This window comes from Dasypus novemcinctus, chromosome 17 (assembly GCF_030445035.2).
Source record: "Dasypus novemcinctus isolate mDasNov1 chromosome 17, mDasNov1.1.hap2, whole genome shotgun sequence".
Classification (NCBI taxonomy): domain Eukaryota; kingdom Metazoa; phylum Chordata; class Mammalia; order Cingulata; family Dasypodidae; genus Dasypus; species Dasypus novemcinctus.
The window spans coordinates 50132333-50151924 of record NC_080689.1 but is presented as its reverse complement, the minus strand read 5'-3'; the positions used below and the strand labels follow the sequence as shown (position 1 = coordinate 50151924).

At 36.5% G+C, this 19592-nt stretch overlaps 1 protein-coding gene and 1 pseudogene across 16 annotated transcripts in view; both read right to left on the bottom strand.

Annotated features, from left to right (window-relative positions):
- The window catches only part of SANBR (SANT and BTB domain regulator of CSR), a 93725-nt gene that overhangs the window by 48293 nt on the left and 25840 nt on the right, over window positions 1-19592 (bottom strand). For 13 of the 16 annotated variants that reach the window (XR_011646110.1, XM_058278616.2, XM_058278617.1 and 10 more), the window contains 3 exons: window positions 8473-8711; window positions 5576-5634; window positions 4034-4194 (listed from right to left, as the gene is read on the bottom strand). Coding sequence is in view for 15 of the 16 variants with exons in the window: in XM_058278616.2 (XP_058134599.1) it covers window positions 4034-4194; window positions 5576-5634; window positions 8473-8711 (459 nt within the window). In the remaining variant the exon portion in view is untranslated. The remainder of the gene's footprint in view (window positions 1-4033; window positions 4195-5575; window positions 5635-8472; window positions 8712-19592) is intronic. The other 3 variants (XM_058278631.1, XM_058278630.1, XM_058278632.1) reach the window with 1 other exon arrangement.
- LOC111767061 (U2 spliceosomal RNA) lies at window positions 11356-11460 on the bottom strand (annotated as a pseudogene).

Here is a 19592-nt window from a genome sequence, read left to right as displayed (position 1 = left end):
TCACTGTCCCTGTACTTGGGGGATTCTTGCTGCCCCATTAGAGAATGTGGCAGAGTTCCCCAGGATGGAAATTGGATATTCTTTCAGCTTTTGTGTGAATCTCCACCCACTGTGACAATGCCTATGAACACTTTAACACATTTCTATGATACACAATGTTTTTAAAGAGTTGAGCATAGTGCCAGCATTGTGAAGCATTCACTAAATATTAACTACTCATTATTATGCATAATATGAATATGCATAGTCTTCTAAGTGCGTCATTAATTCCCAAAGTACATCCTGGCTGTCAGGACCCTACTTCTCCATTTTCTCTCATGGAATGCCTGTTGTTAAAAGCTAACTCCATTTCCTTTTTCAAGTATTTACCTCTTGGATAATTCCCCACAAGGACTTAACTCTTGGATAATCCCCTATATTATCAATTTCTCACTGTCTAATGGATCATACTGATAAGCATATAAACATACTCTTTTATCTCCCTTCTTTAAAATATCCTCCCTTGAGCCTATTCCTATAGGTTCTGCTAAATTTTTTAGCTCCCAATCAGAGCAAATTTTTGGAAAAACGTTGGCTAAATCCAATTTATCTCATTTTGTCCTTATCTTGCTTTACACTGTAGCAGCTTTCCACACAGTTGGTCACTTAATCACTTCCTTCTTGAAACCCTCTTTTCTGCTGTCATCCCTGCTAGTTCACTGGTTCCTCCTCCTTAGGCCCCTCACTGGCTATACCTCCTCTGTTGAACCCCTAAATATTGGGTTGTTACTGTTGATACTCTCTTGCTAACAATTAGAAAATGAAATAAAAATAATATTTACAAGAGCACCAAAAAAATCAAATACCTAGGAGTAAATCTAATGAAAAAGGAAAACATCTCTACACCAAAATCTCTAACACCTTTCTGAAATGAATTAAAGAAGACCTAAGTAAATGGGATACTCTGTTTATGGACTGGAAGACTCAACATTGTTGAGATGTCAGATCTTCCATATTCATCTACAGATTCAATCATCCCCAAATTCCAGCAGATCTGTATGTGTTGCATGCATGTGGGAATGCATGTGTGTGTGAGAAAGAAAAAATTAGCAAGCAGATTATAAAATTTATACATAAAAGTAAATAACCTAAAATAACCAAGGAACAATCTTGACAGGAAATGCTGGGGAATTTAGATAACTAGACACCAAAAATTATTCTAAGCTACTATAATTAAGACAGTGTGATACTGCCACGAGAACAGACAAAAAAATCAACAGAGCAAAATGGAGAATTCAGAAACAGACTTCACATGTAGTCACCTGATTTACAGAGTAAAGGTGCTGCTGTGATTTGATGGGGAAAGAATGATCAATACATGATGCTATGTCAACTAGATACCTATTTGGGAAAAAATGAACCTTGACCCCTACTTCATCCATACACAAAAATTAATTCAAGATGAGTAATAGGAAAACCACAGGAGAATATATTACCACCTTTAGACAGTTCAAGAATTCTTGAACATGACACACAAAAAATTATTAATAATGGACTCTTGCTAGGAAATCTCATCCAGTTCCATGGCTTCAAACTTCACCTATTTTTAAATTTCTATTTTAAGTCCTGACCTCTGACCTAAACTCTAGATTTGCATCTCAAACTGTCTACCTTCCCCCCTCACCTGGATGCCCAATAAGTATATGAAATAATCTAAACAAGACCCAAATTCATCTCTTGGTTCCCCTCACCCCAAGTTCCCCTCTTCATTAACGGCATCATGATCCATTTAGATGCTCAAGCTCTGAACCTAATAATTATCTTTAGATCCACTTTTTGTCTCTCTTCCCGCATCATTCCATTCACAAATCTGCCCTGAATCCATCTTATTTCCTTCCAGCTCCATTCCTTCTACCACTGTCTAAACTTGGTCATCTCTTACCAGACTCCTAACTGTTCTTCTTGCTTCTACTCTAATACCCCACAATCTATTCTCCACATAGCAACCAGAATCATCTTTTAAAACAAATCAGAGGGATCAGAGTTGGCTCAAGGCATTGGTTGCTTCCCTCTCAAATGGGAGTCCCGGGTTTGGTTCCTGGTGGTTACTAAAAAGAAGACAAGCACACAATGAACAGATACAGAGAGCAGACAGCAAGCACAAAACAACGAGGGGGGTGGGCAGAGAAAGAAATAAAAATAAACCTTAACAAAAAAAATCAGAGGGGGAGCAAATGTGGCTCAAGTAGTAGAGTGCCTGCCTCCCACACGGGAGGTCATGGTGCCTCATAAAGAAGACAAACACGGGAAACGGACTTTGGCCCAGTGGTTAGGGCGTCCGTCTACCATATGGGAGGTCCGCGGTTCAAACCCCGGGCCTCCTTGATCCGTGTGGAGCTGGCCATGCGCAGTGCTCATGCGCGCAAGGAGTGCTGTGCCACGCAAGGGTGTCCCCCGCGTGGGGGAGCCCCACGCGCAAGGAGTGCGCCCGTGAGGAGAGCCGCCCAGCGTGAAAAGAAAGAGCAGCCTGCCCAGGAATGGCGCCGCCCACACTTCCCGTGCCGCTGACAACAGAAGCGGACAAAGAAACAAGACGCAGAAAATAGACACCAAGAACAGACAACCAGGGGAGGGGGGGGGGATTAAATAAATAAATAAATCTTTAAAAAAAAAAAAAAAAAAAAAAAAAAAAAAAAAAAGAAGACAAACAAACAATGAGCAGACAGCAAGCACTATCAACAAGCAGACAACGAGCACAAACAACATGCATACAGATGAGGGAGCCATCTCGGGGGAGGGGGATGGTAAAAAACAAAAATCAAGAGGACATGAGACATGGACCTCACAAAGTTGTGTGTCAATGAGGAAAAGACCTGAGGTGTCTTTTGTCTGGGGTATAATTTGCATTCACCTCATGTTTGTTCCCTGCTCTCTTGAAAACAGGGCATCGATTTTCTACCTGTGTTTCTTACACTTAAAACAACATTCCTTTATTTAACTGAAATAATTTAACTGCCTAATTTGATTTAACCGACTCTAAATTAAAGGAGTATTTAATGTTTTCTTAATTACCCAAGTGTCAGTCAGCATTAGAACTGAGCAATTATCATTCCATAAGAATGATAACTGTTATGACGAGAATAGCAATGATTTATAGAGACTAATATTAGTTACCAGACACCATGCTGGGTTCTTGATTTATATTATCTTTTCTAATTCTCATGGCAATCCTGAGACTGAGGCACCCATTTTCCCATTTTACAGATGAAGAAACCAAGGCTCAGACAATGTGGAAGGTTATGAACCCAGTGCTCTTTGACTCCCCTTACCCCCAACCATGTTTATGGCTTTCTGCAGTCTATGGTTTCTGTGGTATGTGATTTATAGAGATAAATCATTTTCAGGGTTTTTCCTTTCTGAGGGCTGTGGTCCTAGGGCTTAACCCTTAGGAAAGGAGAGAAAAGTACAAGTGAGAGAAAAGAGAGAGCCCTGTGAAATTATCAAAAGTAATAAGAAAGAACCATTCTTCAAGGCAGGGGTCCTAGAATGTAGAGAGGGCAGGAGGCTCATCTCCTATACTAGCCAACCCCACAGGTCACTTGAGGAGGAAGATCCAACATTTGTCCACTAATGTAATACCTTATGGCTACACACCGTGGGGAAGGAAAAAGCTTTAAGAGGTCACCCCGCACACAATGTGGGGGTAAAAAAAATCAGATCATGTAACTACTCTGTTTCCAAACGCACTTAGAATAAAGTATATCCTCCTTGCCATGGCCTAAACAGACCCTAAATGAGATGGTTACTGCTTACCTCCTTTCAAACCAATCCTCCCCATTATACCGAGGCATGTCTTAATAATTTTTAAACATAATTCATTACCAGAATGTAATCATATGTATATTACATAAAATAATTAATTTAATTCCTAATTTTTTCCCTTAAGCCATTGGCTCTGGATAAATTCCACTTCATTTAAAATACACTGAAATGCAATAGAAATCAATTTATTCTAACAGGAACATTAGGTATAAAATTCAAATTAAAAAATTACCTCCTAAACTTATCTTTCTTGTCCTTTAAATCATCAACTTCACCATGTGTAAACAGATCAGTTATACGTGTAAGAAGATTTGCGTTAATACAGTTCATGTTGCATGGAGTAGCTACAATGGCATTCATATTCTTGTGGCAATACTGAATACACTGTTCAACCTAAAAAAGTATAGAAGAGAAAACAAATGTTCAAGATAGTAGCATGAAGGATGATGTCATATCAATAGCTTTATCAAAGGAAAAAAATCATTAAAAGCCTAATCCATGCATTGCTAGGCACAAAGTGGGTTTTCTCCATTTCGGTTAATCTATACTGTTTCAAAGTGATCCAGCAGATAAAATTTGTAAAAACAGATGCATATGCCTAGAAAATTCATTTGCAACACTTTAGAATATTGCAAACATCAATGCACTGTACACCCATCATAGATGTGGCAGGTATAAATTTTAGTGCACAAACTCAAGTGTACAAAATATATGATTTCCTACAACTAAATGGTTGCAATTTTAAGACTCCCTTTCTCTGGGTAGCAGAGACAAAAGTTCCATCAATTCAGGGTTTCCTCAGTTGTATAAGGTTTTCTTCCCCTCTCTCCAACTTGAGAGACTTTTTGAGGTGGCTGTGGGTTTAGGGGGAAACTGAGAAATTAGCTCTGACTAACTGTGCATTCTTCTAAATGTGCTATTTATGAAATAAAAATGATCCTTTGGGCTTAGATTTCAAAACACAAAAGTTAAGGACTCTTTCAGTCTTTGCTTTTTTTTCTGTAATCCTTTTTTGAAACAATACCAGCTGACAAAGAAAAAGGGATAAGGAGTAGAAAAAATCCACGGAACTAATAAAAAACCCCAAACAATCAAATAAACAAACTACACATCTCTTAATATAACAAAGGCATAGCCTCTCCTTTATAGTTTTACCAGGGACTAAAAACAAATATTTATTTAAAGGAACAACAAAATTTTTTAAAATTTGAATGATAAATCTAATAAAAAAATACATATATATTTAATGTTAGAGCTTGAAATTATGTTTGTATTATGCTCTTATTTTTCATCAGCTACTCTTAAGCAATAGATGTGAGCATATGTGATAAACACTAATGAAATGATATTAATAGTTGAGTATTTGTTCTTTAGTCCCTGAACTATAAATGAAAAATATAAATAAGCAAAAAATGCTTAAAGAAATTACAAATATTTTCTAATTGATTTTCATTTAATTTGGTTTTAGAGTAAAATCCCATTTGGGATAAAGTAAATTCTCTTGTGCTTCATCTAACACAACAGTGGGCTCCTCCTTGGGGATACGCTGTGTGCTTTCTAGACATCAAGTGCAAATGACATCGGGAGGCCTAACCCCTCCCCAACAGAACCCCTCCAAACAAACAGTTTATTCTAATGGAAGCATACTCTTGAATTAACAACTATTTTAGTAAGAGATCTTACAGTTTTCCAGGCATGTGAAGGAAAAACCAAAGCATACCTGTTAAATAAGCATAGGTGAATAAAATAACTGGAATCTTTTATTAAGACTTACCAATGAATCCATCTTCAAGAACTCTGAAGATATAAGAATCGAAATGACATTTCCTGGCTCTAAAAGGGAAGAAAAAATTTAATTTTTTGTTATGATTTGTAACATATCTCCTGAGAATAGGCTCCTTCTCACTTTAAAAGAGGATGTTACTTTAACCAGAACAATTTAATATAATCTTACTCTATCATACGGCTTAGATACATCAAAGAAAGAAAATGAAGCATTAAAACTTAGGGTACAGAGGATATGTGCAGTAAAATTTGTCCTGGAATTAGTTTCATATCAAGCAAAAAGCCTCCAGCTAAAGATATGGCATATGAAAACATCATCTTAAGGGAGGGAAAGAAGAAAATCAAATAAAAGAATATAATTCATCATATAAAAAAATACTGAGAAAAATTTTAAATCATTAATGAAAGCACTTGTTATTAAAGATGTTATTTCAAAAGGAGTCCATGCTTACTAAGAACAAATAATTATAAAAGATTCTGAAAGGCAATAAAACATTTACTACTGCAGAGGTGCTGAGGCTACTTCCAAAGGCAGATTACATGATCCTGCAGAGGTGTAGAGAGAGGGAAAAGGTGGATGCCAGCTGGTACTATCATTTTTAGAAAACCTAAATTATCTCCCACACAGCATATTTAAGAAGAAAAACCTGTGATTTCTCACCATTACAGTACTAAGATAATTCTTCTAAATAAAGAACCAAGCAGATAATTATTAAAATAAGTAATCCCAATATGTCTCTAAATAATATTTCTAGATGAGCAGTTATCAACTTTTAAATTCTAGATTACAGGTGAAGGGAGGAAAGAGTTGGTTAAAAAACAAAAACTCAGGTAACTATAATATACCCTGTCCAAGTTATGAACCAGTATCTGGGATTACAAGAAATTTAATTAAGCATTTGGAGGTTTTCCTGGTTAGTTTAAAAATTACTTTTGTAACACTTTACATTTGTAGTTACTGATTTAAAGTCAAAGGTAACAGAGTAACAAGTTTTGCTCTACTTCTTTTACCTTTACTACACACAGAAATATGTTGGATCAAACAAAAATAATTTTTTCTCTCTTCACGTTTTGATTTTTATTTCCTACACTCATATCCAGCTGGTCTGGAATCTCTGGATTCTGACTGGTTAAAATTTGATTCAGCAATCTTATAATTTTTATTTAAGGACTACTGGAAAACTTACCCATGAATCTAATCACTAAAATATAATAAATTACAAACTTCCTCAGAAGATTTTTATACAGTCAGTATAGATTTATTTACTAATAAAAGTTTAAAAATATGTTGGTACTGCTGTAAATAGCAATTCTAGTGCAAGGAAAGACTTTTATTAAACCACAAGTGTTATTTCCTATACAGATCTATGCACACTGAAAGATTACTTAGTAAATTCTTCTTATCATCTAGAGCATTGATTCTCAAATATTTGGTCTCGGGACCCCCTTAAAATTTAGTAAGTTGAGAATCATAAAAAGCTTTTCCTTACCTGGCTTATAGCTACCAGCATGTACCATTTTAGCAGTTAAAACAGAAATATTTAAATATTTAAAAATATTTATTAATTCATTAAAAAAACAAACCATTACATGTTAACATAAACAAATAACATAATCTTATAAAAAATAACTATATTTTCCAAAGCAAAAAGAACATTTAGTGAGAAGAATAACACTGTTTTACATTTTTTTGCAAATCTCTACAGTGTCTGAGAATCCAACTGCCTTCTTAATAAGTCAGTTTGTGGGTAGCCTACTTTTATAATTCACTAAAATATTACAAAAAGTAGTTTCTTAAAAGTTAGTAGAAACATAAAATCTGATACTGTACCAATGGACTTCTCCTACTCTGTTACATCAAAATCCACTGGTTTATCTTCAACTTTGAATGTCTCTTTGACCTATATAAGATTTTTTTAACAACATGCCTTGGTCATTTGGAAAATATTAGTTTATCAAGTTATGCAGATATTCCAAATATGTTGAAACATTTCATGCTACAATAAACAAAAATCACATTCTATAATTTGACCCTTAATCTTATCAGAAAAATCTTTAACTGTCAAGCAGCTATCAAGCTCAGGAAGTAGATAGAGTGTTCCAAAATTCAAATTATCTCTTGAATGCTTGAATTTTATCACTGGCAACAAATATCATCAGTTGTTTTCCACGTCACTTTGTTCATTTTCAAGAAAACGTCTGCCAAATAACCACAGTTTGCCTGTCAGTTGTTCTTTCAAGTAAAATGATTTTCTATTTTTAAAAAAGCAGCTATTTTAGTTTACAACTCAAACAACCACACAAGTGTTTTGCCTCAGGACAATTATCATACCTTGGTGTAGACCAGAAGCGTATTTCCCATTTCCTCACATAAACTATTAAAAAAGATGTACACTCAAGGGTTATGACTTAATAAAATTAGTAATTTTTACAGTTTTATCAAAGACATTCTTAAGTGAAACTGGTTTTTTTTTTCCTTCTTAACCAAGTCCACAGTGTTGAAGAATATAATGACTTCTAGTACAGTTTGATATCCTGCCTTGAGTCATACTATTGCTCCATTGCTTTCACATTATCTGAGTACATGTCAACCAGTGAAAAAGACAATATCTTAGCATTATTATGAAAATTGTTATGACCTCGTGGACTCCCTTTTTAAAGGGTCTCCAGGGCCCTTGGGGTCCATGTACCACATTTTGAGAATGCCTCATCTAGAGACCTGTGCATTTGCCATAATTCATTATAATTTACTAGAAAAGGATGAGCTATTGTTTCTCCAATTTGAGCATAAATACTAATGTCAGAATAATTTTCACTTTTGGCTGGAAGCAACTATGAGGTGACACACAAATTCCACTACAAAATAAGGAATAGATTGTCTTTTACCTAAAGTGGGGATCTCACAATCTTTATTCTCCTTAGTGTTCCTTTTAACATATTTTATCAACCAGTTGAAGATGTGAACGTCACAATGAACTGAAATGTCCACCTCTTCCCAGCGCTGGGCATCCATAGATAAATATTCAGCAAAGTACTTCATTTCTGATATCAAAAGATCTCGTGGGCAAATAAAATCTTCTTTCAAGTTTTTTGCTTCATCACATACATGGATCACCATATTTGGCCTTCATAAAAAATGTTACACAGAAATGAAATCATTAGAGTTTTAGAAGAAGAGTCAAGAATATTGACATTCATTGGAAGTAGGAGAAGTTTTTGAAGGTTTTGATCATTGATCAGTTTATAGGATTTTGTGAATTATTCAAGTGTCATGCTAACCTAATGGTATTTTATATAATGACTAATTTTAGTACATTATTGATTGAATAAAACAAAGTATCTTTTTATAAAGGACTAATAATTTACATGGATTAAAATTCAATTTTTAAAGTTATAAATTACAAGGTTTATAAAAATAATACCAATTCAAAAAGAAAAACTAAGTAATGCATCCTAATTCTTATGAGAAACATAAAACAGCTTCCTTATATGATTATGGGTGTGAGAAGAAAAAAATATTAAATATTAATTTTTCTTATTGTTAAAAAATGGAAAAACAGCTAAAATTATTCATTAAAGAATATACATAAAAACTAGCGTGGGTTACTTAGCTATTTTTAACAAGTTAGGCTGCTCCTAGGCATTCATTAAATATAAATTAGTAAATGAGTTAAATGGATTATTAAGACTATACTGTGCTTATTCATATATTTAAAAAATCATTTAAATTTGGTAGACCCCACCCCAATCAACATGGTAGAGTGAGATGCTTAAGGGCTCCATCCTTCACAAAAGCTTTGAACAACCCACAAGAGTTGACAGGTACATCTTTCTCAAGGTTCCAGAAAACAGTTAAAAGACTACAGTAACAGTGAGAGTGCCAAATCAAGAAAAAAAAGCACTTAAAAGGAGAAGGATATCCTGGCACACTGACCTGTCCCTCCCTCATCCCTTCTCAGCTCAGAGTGAAGATGGCCTGAACTCCCAGTGTGAATCCGTAGTCCCAGTTCTAAAGGATGCAAAGTAACCCTTGTGCACACACTGTGAGCAGGTATGTCTGACCCAATCTGTCTGGTGGTGGCCTGAGGAACTCCCTCCTCCTAACTTGACCTGTGTGTAGACAGCAGCTCACATAGTTCTCCTACAGAATGCTATGGGAAATCGGTCTAGCTGTGCTGCCTTGGGCAAAGGATTGCTGCCTGTAGGACACACAGGATAGTACCCAGGATCAGAGGAAACTGTTTGCAAGGGAAGATGGGACATTAGAAGCCGTGTTAAGGAGGGAATTCCTAGGGCCAAATGAACAAGACTAAGATAAGGAGAATGGATCAGGGAAGCCGCTATGCTTTGGTCTGGAGCTATTCTCTAAACTCATTGTACAGATAAGCTCTAAAGGAGAATGCTGGCATAGGTCAATCTGCAAAGATTGGGGAAAGAGTTTTCTTTTTTGCCTTTCCTTTCAATTTTTTTTAAACCTCCTAGCATTCAAGGAAAGTTCTGTCATAGTACTAGCTGGATACAAGATGAAGAAGCAGATGTTTCAGAGTCTAAATTACAGTGATAACACATTAAATATCAAGATGTCCAGGTTTAAAAAAAAAGAAATAGGAAGTGATGGCCCAGGCAAAGGAGAAGATTAAAGCATTAGAAATCATCAATGAGGAGGACCAGACCCAAGACATACCAGACAAAAACTTTAAAATATGCTTAAAGAGCTAAAGGAAAATATGGACAAAGAACTAAACAAAATCAGGAAAAAGACAGATAAACAGAGAGACTTTCAATAGAGAGATTATGAAAAGGAATCAAAAGCTGAAGATGTCAGTAACAGAAATTTAAAATTCCCCAGAGGGGTTCAATAGCATGTTAGAGTCAGAGTCAGCAGAAGAAAGAATTAGAGAACTTAAAGATAAGACAATTGAAATCATCCAGTTTGAGAAGCAGAAGAAAAGAACAAAGAAAAGTGAACAGAGCCTGAAAAAACTGTGTGACACCATCAAGTGTACACATTGTGGAAGTCCCAGGAAGAGAAGAAAATAGAAAGAGGCAGAAAATATATTCAAATAAATAATGCCTGAAAACTTGCCAAATGTAAACAAAGACATGAATGTACTCATCAAAGACACGAAACGAACTCTAAAAGGATAGGTCCAAATACACTCACACTGAGACATACAGTAATCAAATTGTCAAATATCAATGATAGAGAATTCTGAAAGCCACAAGAGAGAAACATGTCATGTACAAGGGAGCTTCAGTAAAGTTAAGTGCTGATTTTTCATAGGAAATGGAGGCAAGAAGGCTGTGGTATGATGTTTTGCTAAAAGAAAAAAAAAAATTTGCCAATCAAGAGTTCTACAGCTAGCAAAACTGTATTCTAAAAATGAGGAAGAGATTAAGACACTCTCAGATAAACAAAAGCTGAGGGAGTTTATCATCACTAGACTGGCCCTACAGGAGATACTAAAGAGAGTTCTGAAGGTTGACAAGAAAGGAGAATAGACAATAGATTGAAGCCTCATGAAGAAATAAAGATCTCTGGTGAGAGTAATGGCATAGATAAATATAAATGCCAATACTGTTGCATTTTTGGTTTGTGACTCCACTTTTTACTTTCTACAAGATCTAAAAGGCAAATGTATAAAGTATAATGATAAATGCATGATTTGGGACTCATTGTATATAAAGATGTAATATATGATAAGAACTACATAAAGGCAGGGAGACAGAAGAGTATGGGAACATAGTTTGTATATACTATTGAAGCTAAGCTGGTAACAAACTAACCAAGATTGCTATAGATTTAGGATGTTAGATTTAAGCTAATAAGAACAGATACTACACTTGATCTTTGCCAAAAGGCCGAGAAGCAATTAAGATGTTAAATTTAAGCCCACGGTAACTACAAAGAAAATACTGGAGCATATGCAAGTTCATAGAGATAGATCTCAAAATACAGGTTACTAGGGGCACAGAGCAGATGGAATGAGGAGCTAATGCATAACTGGTGTATGGTTTCTGTTTGGGGAGAGGGTAAAGTTTTAGTAATGGAAGGGGGTGAGGGTACCACAATATTGTGAATGTGATTAATCCCAATGAGTGGTATGCTTGGGAGTGGGTGAGATGGGAAAGTTTATATTGTATATATGTTCCCACAATTTAAAAAAAAAGCAATTAAATAAAAAGACAATGACAATTAAATGCAATACATAATCCTGGATGAGATTTAGCAAGGGAGAAGAAAAGGCTCAAAAGGACATTGCTGGGACATATGAAAAAATTGGAATATAGACTGCAAGTTTTTATATAAATGTTCAATTTCTTGAACTTGATAACTGTTCTTAAGCGAATATCCTTGCCCTTGGGAAATGTACATGGCCGTATTAAATGTTCAAGGAGCATGATGTATGCAACCTACAATCAAGTGTTCAGAAATCAGTTGATAGAATGATTTGGGAAATGTGACAAAATGTTAAAATTGGAGGATGTGGGTACTGGGGGAAGAAATTATGGGTATGTTGGAGTTTTCTGCATGGAGTTTGTATTAATTTTGTAAATAAATTTGAAAGTATTATAAAATATATTTTTTTAAATCCAAAAAGTAAAAGAACACATTTAGTGATAAGTCAGAAAAAATACTTCAATGGGAAGCGGACTTGGCTCAATGGATAGAGTGTCTGTCTACCACATGGGAGGTCCATGATTCAAACCCAGGGCCTCCTTGTCCCATGTGGAGTTGGCCCACGTGCAGTGCTGATGCATGCAAGCAGTGTCGTGCCACGCAGGGGTGTCCCCCGCATAGGGGAGCCCCACGCGCAAGGAGTGCACCCCATAAGGAGAACCACCCAGAGCGAAAGAAAGTTCAGCTTGGCCAGGAGTGGTACCACACACACAGAGAGCTGACACAGCAAGATGATGCAACAAAAAGAGACACACGTTCCCAGTACTGCTGACAAGAATACAAATGGACACAGACAACAGACAACTGGGGAGGGGACGGGGGAACAGGAGAGAAATAAATAAAAATAAATCTTAAAAAAAAAAATTATATACCCCTTAAATTAACCATCCTTTGAGATTATATCACTTCAAAAAGATACATCAGTATGATCCAGGTCTGCCTTCATGTCATTACAAAAAGAAAAGAATAAACAGGAAGAGATATACTGTCTTACAATATGAACTTACTGTGCTTAATTGAAATTCATAAAATTCTAATATAAAAAATTTACATTTGAAATAAAATTGGACTATCAGAAAAAGGTTTATAATCAATACCCTGTCCAAATCAAAGGAATTTAAAGAACTGTTAACAAATTGTTCTTCTAAAGAAATTATAGTAAAATATAAACAGGTAATAGACATAATAAAACGTACAAGTTTCTGTGGCTGTTTGGACTACAGCATGAGATATTAATTTATTCCAGTAAAAAACCATCTGTCAAATTTTTGTGTCACACTAAGAAATCTATCATTTAAAAACCAATAAGAGGGAAGCGGATTTGGCTCAACTGATAGGGCATCCACCTACCACATGAGATGTCCAGGTTTCAAACCCAGGGCCTCCTGACCCGTGTGATGAGCTGGACCACGTGCAGTGCTGATGTGTGCAAAGAGTGTCGTGCCATGCAGGGGTGTCCCCATGTAGGGAAGCCCCATGCACAAGGAGTGCACCCCCTAAGGAGAGCCGCCCTGTGGGAAAAAAAAAAGTGCAGCCTGCCTAGGAGTGGTGCCGCACACATGGAGAACTGATGCAGCAAGATGATGCAACCAAAAGAGACACAGATTCCCAGTGCAGCTGACAAGAATACAAGTGGACACAGAAGAACACACAGTGAAAGGACACAGAGAGCAGACAACTGTGGGGGGGGGGCGGGGGAGGTATGGAGGGAAGGGGAGAGAAAAAAATAAATAATTTAAAAATAAATAAATAAATAAATCAGTGAGAGAAGGGGACAGGAAGATGGTGTCGGACTAACAGACAGAACTTAATGCGCTCACAGAAACAACAAAGTGCCAAAAGCTGTCCGAGGGACTGGCTTGGGGTCAGCAGACTGCGACAGTGCTATACAACTCCCAGGAGAGTGAGGGACAGAGAGATGAAGAAGTGGAAACAACAAACGTGAATACCAAGCCCCAAAAGTGGCCTGGAAAGGGTCCACTCCCCCACCCCCAAGATATTAAGCTTGAGTAAAGCCCCTGGCTCACTGTAGCTGACTGAGAGGGGAAGAGACATCTTCCTCCCTGTAACCTGTTTCAAGGGAAAAGGGAGAAGGAGTTGCGGGGACAGGAGGGCTTTTTCTCAGTAAATTCGGCCAGTGGAGTCTGCTTTGAATCTCTGCTCTGGAACACAGGAAAGCCAAGACTGAAACATCTTCCTGGAAAGGTGTGCTGACAAGCGCCATCTGCTGGAGGGTCTGGAAATTGCATGGACAAAAACTGTTCTTGGTTATCTCTGCATCCTTACCTCTGGGAGAAAATCTGCACCTCGCTAGTGAGTCTCTGGCCATATTTTGATAACTTAAGCCAAGCAGTTTTAAAGAGTTAGAATAAGTTGAACCAAATATCAAAGGAGAGCTGTGGAAAAAGAATAATAATAGGCGAGAGAGAGAAATTGGCCTTCAGAGTAAATTCACCAATTTAAATGTGTAGACATCAGCAAAAAATAGCAAGCCATACTAGGACACAGAAAGAAATGGTTCAGCCAGAGGAACTAACAAAATATCCTGGAGAGATACAGGATTTAAGACAATTAATCAGTAATAATCACACAACTCTCCTAAATCACCTCAAAGAATTTAAAGAAAATATGACTAAAGAAATAAGGGATATTAAGAAGACACTGGGTAAGCATAAAAAACAGTTTGAAAGACTGCAATGAAAAGTAACAGAACTTATGGCAATGAAAGGCGTGATGGATGAAATTTAAAAATACATTAGAGAAGCATATGTGGCTCAAGCTGTTGAGCTCCCACCTCCCACACAGAAGGTCCCATGTTCGGTTCCCAGTGCATCCTGAAGAAACAAAAACAAACAACAAACAAAATAAATGAAAAAATCAGCTAAGGGAAGCTGATGTGACTCAGTGGTTGAATGCCAGCTTACCCCATGTGAGATCCTAGATTTAATTCCCAGCCTTGGTACCTCAAAAAACCCCAAACAAACAACAATTAAAAAACCATTAGAGGTAGATCTGAATTGCTTGAAGACAGAATTAGTGATTTTGAAGACAGAATATCTGAACTGGAAAAGACAGAAAAGAAAGAAAAGTGGAACAGAGTCTCAGGGAATTGAATGACAATGCAAAACAGACAAACATTCACGTTATTGGTGTCCCAGAAGGAGAAGAGAATGAAAAAGGGGCAGAAAAAATATCTGAGGAAATAATGACCAAAAACTTCCCAACATTTATTAAAGACATAAATATCAATATTCAAGAAGGACAATGCACCCCAAACAGAATAAATCCAAACAGACCTACCCAAAGACACCTACTATTCAGAATGACAAATATCAGAGATAAAGAGAGGATTCTGAAAGCAACAAGAGAAAAGCGAACCATCACATACAAGGGAAACTCAAGATTAAGTGCCGATCTCTCATGAGAAACCATGGAGAAGAGAAGACAGTGATATGATGTATTTAAGGTACTGAAAGAAAAAAAACTGCCAACCAAGAATTCTTTATCTAGCAAAACTGTCCTTCAAAAATGAGGGTCAGTTCGAAGTCTTCACAGACAAATAAAAACTGATATTATGTTACCAAAAGACTAGAATTACAAGAGATGCTAAAGGAAGTGCTGCAGCCTGAAAGGAAAAAACAAAGATGAGCTATTTGGAGAAGAGTTTAGAAATGAAGATGATTAGGAAGGGTAAACTAAAGGAAAAGAAGACAGATGGTAGAATAAGACAACAGAGAACTGATGGACAAAATGGATAAAGTAAGTAATTCCTTTACAGTAATAACATGGAATGTTAATGGGTTAAACTTCCCAACCAAAAGACACAGACTGATAGAATGGCAAAACTGAAGGGAGAAATAGATGTCTCTCTACAATAATAGTTGGAGTCTTTAATATACCACTCTCAGTATTGGAAAGAACATCTGTACAGAGGATAAAGAAAGAAACAGAACTGGAATGATATAATAAGTGACCTAGACCTAACAGACATCTATGGAGCACTGTACCCCAAAACAGCAGGATATACTTTCTTTTTCAAGAGCTCATGGATTCTTCTCCAAGACAGACCATATGTTGGGTCACAAGACAAGCCTTGATAAATTTAAAAAGATTGAAATTATAAAAAAACACTTTCTCTGATCATAACAGAATGAAGCTGGAAATCAATAATGGATGACAAAAGGGAAAATTCAGAAATATATGGAGAGTAAACAGCATTCTCTTAAATAACCAGTGGGTCAAAAGAAGAAATTGCAAGAGGATTCAGCAAATATCTTGAGACAAATGAAAATGAGAACACAACCTACCAAAACCTTTGGGATACCTCAAAGGCAGTGCTGAGAGGGTTTTACAGTCCTCAACGCTTACAGTAAAAAAGAAGAAAGAGCTAAAATTAACTGCACACCTGGAAGAACTAGAAAAAGAAGAGCCAACTAATCCCAAAGGAAGCAGAAGGAAATAGTAAAGATCAGAGCAGAAATAAATGAAAACAAAAAAAAACAAAAGTTGGTTCTTTGACAAACCCTTAGCTAGACTGACAAAAAAAGAGAGAAGATGCAAATAAAATCAGAAAAGAGACGGAAGACATTACCACTGATGCCACAGAAAAAGGAGACATCATAAGAGGATACTATGAACAACTGTTTGCCAAAAAACTAGACAATATAGATGAGATGGAAAAATTCCTAGAAACACACAGACTACCTACACTGACCCTAGAAGAAACAGATGACTCCAATGAACCAATCACAAGCAAAGGCACTGAAACAGTCATGAAAAACCTCCCAAATGGCTTCACAGGGGAATTTTACCAATCATTCAAATATGATCTAATATCAATCTTCCTTAAGCTCTTCCAAAACACTGAATAGGAAAGAATGCTACCAAACTCATTCTATGAAGCTAATATCCCCCAATACCAAAACCAGATAAAGATACCATGAAAAAACAAAATTACATACCAATATCTCTAATGAATATAGATGCAGAAATCCTCAAGAAAATACTTGCATACCAAATCCAAAAGCACATTAAAAGAATTAAACACCATAATCAGGTGGGTTTTATTCCAGGTATTCAAGGGTGATTCAACACAAGAAAATCAATTAGTGTAATAAACCACATTGATAAATTGAAAAAGAAAAATCACATGATCCTTTCAACTGACACAGAAATGGCATTTGACAAAATACAGCAACCTTTCTTTTTTAAAAAAAATATTTTATTCCTCCCACCCTTGTTATTGTTTGCACTCGCTGTCTTTTCTCTGTGTCCATTCACTGTGTGTTTTTCTGTGTCTGCTTGTTCTTTTTCTTTTCATCTTTCTCTTTAGGAGGCACTGGGACCTACGATGCAGGGGAGAGGCACTCAGTTGCTCGAGCCATCTCTTCTCCCTGGTCTGCTGCGTCTCTCACTGTCTCTTCTCTGCATCTCCCTTTGTTGCATCATCTTGCTGTGCCAGCTCTCCACAGCACAGGCCAGCTTGAGCCAAGGAGTCCCCAAGAATTGAACCCAGGGCCTCCCATATGGCAGAAAGGAGTCCAAATGCTTGAGCCACATCCATTTCCCTATCCTTTCTTGATGAAAAAAAAAAAATTTCCAAAAGATAGGAATAAAAGGAAGCTTTCTCAATAAGGTAAAGTGCAAATATGAAAAATCTATAGCTAGCATTGTATTCAGTGACTAAAGACTGAAAGCTTTCCTGCTTTCAGAAAGCAGGAAAAATTCCTTGTCAGGAACAAGACAAGGATGCCCACAGTCACCACTGTTATTCAGTATTGCGCTAGAGGTTCTAGCTAGAGCAACCAGGCTAGATAAAGAAATAAAAGACACCCGAGTAAGAAAGGAAGAAATAAAACTTTCACTATTTGCTGATGATATGATCCTGTATCTAGAATCTTCTGAAAAATCCACAAGAAAACTACCAGAACTAAGAGACAAGTTTAGCAAAGAGGTGGGATACAATATTAATACACAGAAATCAATGTTTCTATACCCTACTGATGTGCAATCTAAGGAGGAAATCAGGAAAAAAAAATTCTAATTATAATAGCAACTAAAACAATTAAGTATTTAGGAATAAAGTTAACCAGGGACTAAAAGGACCTGAATTCAGAAAACTACAAAACATTACTAAAAGAAACTGAAGACTTAAACAGAAGGACATTCCTTGTTCATGGATTGGAAGACTAAATCCAGGTGTCAATTCTATGGGAGCAAACATGGCTCAAGCAGTTGAGTGCCTGCTTCCTACCTGGGAAATCCCAGGTTTGATCCCTAGTGCCTCCTAAAAACAAAAAGCAAACAACAAGCAAACAAACAATCAAAAAAAAAACCAACCCAGGAAAACAAATGTGGCTCAGTGATTGAGAGCCAGTTTCCCACATAGGTCCTGGGTTCAATCCCAGCTCAGGTACCTCAAAAAAAAAAAAAAAAAAAGTCAATTCTACTCTAACTGATTTACAGATTCAACACAACCCCAATAAATATCAGAACAGCCTTTTTTGCAAAGTAGAAAAACCAATTATCAAGTTTATTTGGAAGGGTAAGGGGTCCCAAATAGCCAAAAGGATCTTAAAAAGGAGAACAAAGTTGGAGGACTCTCACTTCCAGACTTTAAATTGTATTACTTAGCTACAGTGGTAAAAACAGCATGGTACTGGCATAAAGACAGACACATTGCCAATGGAACCAAATCAAGAACTCAGAAAATAGACCTCACATCTACAGTCGAGTGATTTTTGACAATGTAGTCAAGCTCTCCCAGCAGGGCCAGAACAGTCTATTCAACAAACAGTGCTGGGAGGCTGGAGTGCCATATCCAAAAGAAAGAAAGAAGACCCCTATCTTACACCTTATGTAAAAATTAACTGCAAATGGATCAAGGACCTAAATATAAAAGCAATAACCATAAAACTCCTAGAAGAAAAGGTAGGAAAACATCTTCAAGATCTTGTGGTAGGCAGTAGTTTCTTAAACCTTACACCCAAAGCACAAGAAACAAAAGGAAAAATAGGTAAATGGGAACACCTCAAAATTAAACACTTCTGCACCTCACAGGACTGTGTCAAAAGGGTAAAAAGTCAGCCAACTCAACGGCAGAAAAATTTAGCAATCACATATCCAATAGGGGTTTAATATCCAAGATATACAAAGAGATCATATAACTCAACAATAAAAGGACAAACTACTCAATTAAAAATGGGTAAAAGACTTGAAAAGACAATTGTCCAAAGAAGGAACACAAATGGTGAAGAAACACACGAAAAAATTTTCAACATCACTAGTGATTAGAGAAATGCAAATCAAAACTACAATGAGATATCATTTCACACCTATTAGACTGATCGCTATTAAAAAGTCAGAAAACTATAAATGTTGGAGAAGATGTAGAGAGAGAGGAATGCTTATTCACCGTTGATGGGAATGTAGAATGGCACAGCCACCATGGAGGACTGTTTGGCATTTCCTAAGAAGTTGAATATAGACCTGCCATGTCACTCAGAAATATCTTTACTAGGTATATGCCCAGATGAACTGAGAACAGAAACGCGAACAGACATCTGCACACTGATATTCATGGCGACATTATTCATGATTGCCAAAAGCTGGAAACAACCCAGGTTTCCATCAACTGATGAATGAACAAATAATGGTGTAAATACATAATGGAATATCATGCAGCAGTAAGAAGAAATGAAGTCGTGAAGCATATAACAACATGGATGAACCTGGAGGGCATTATGTTGAGTGAAGCAAGCCAGATATAAAAGGACAAATACTGTATGATAGCACTATTATGAACTAAATATATTGCATAAACTCA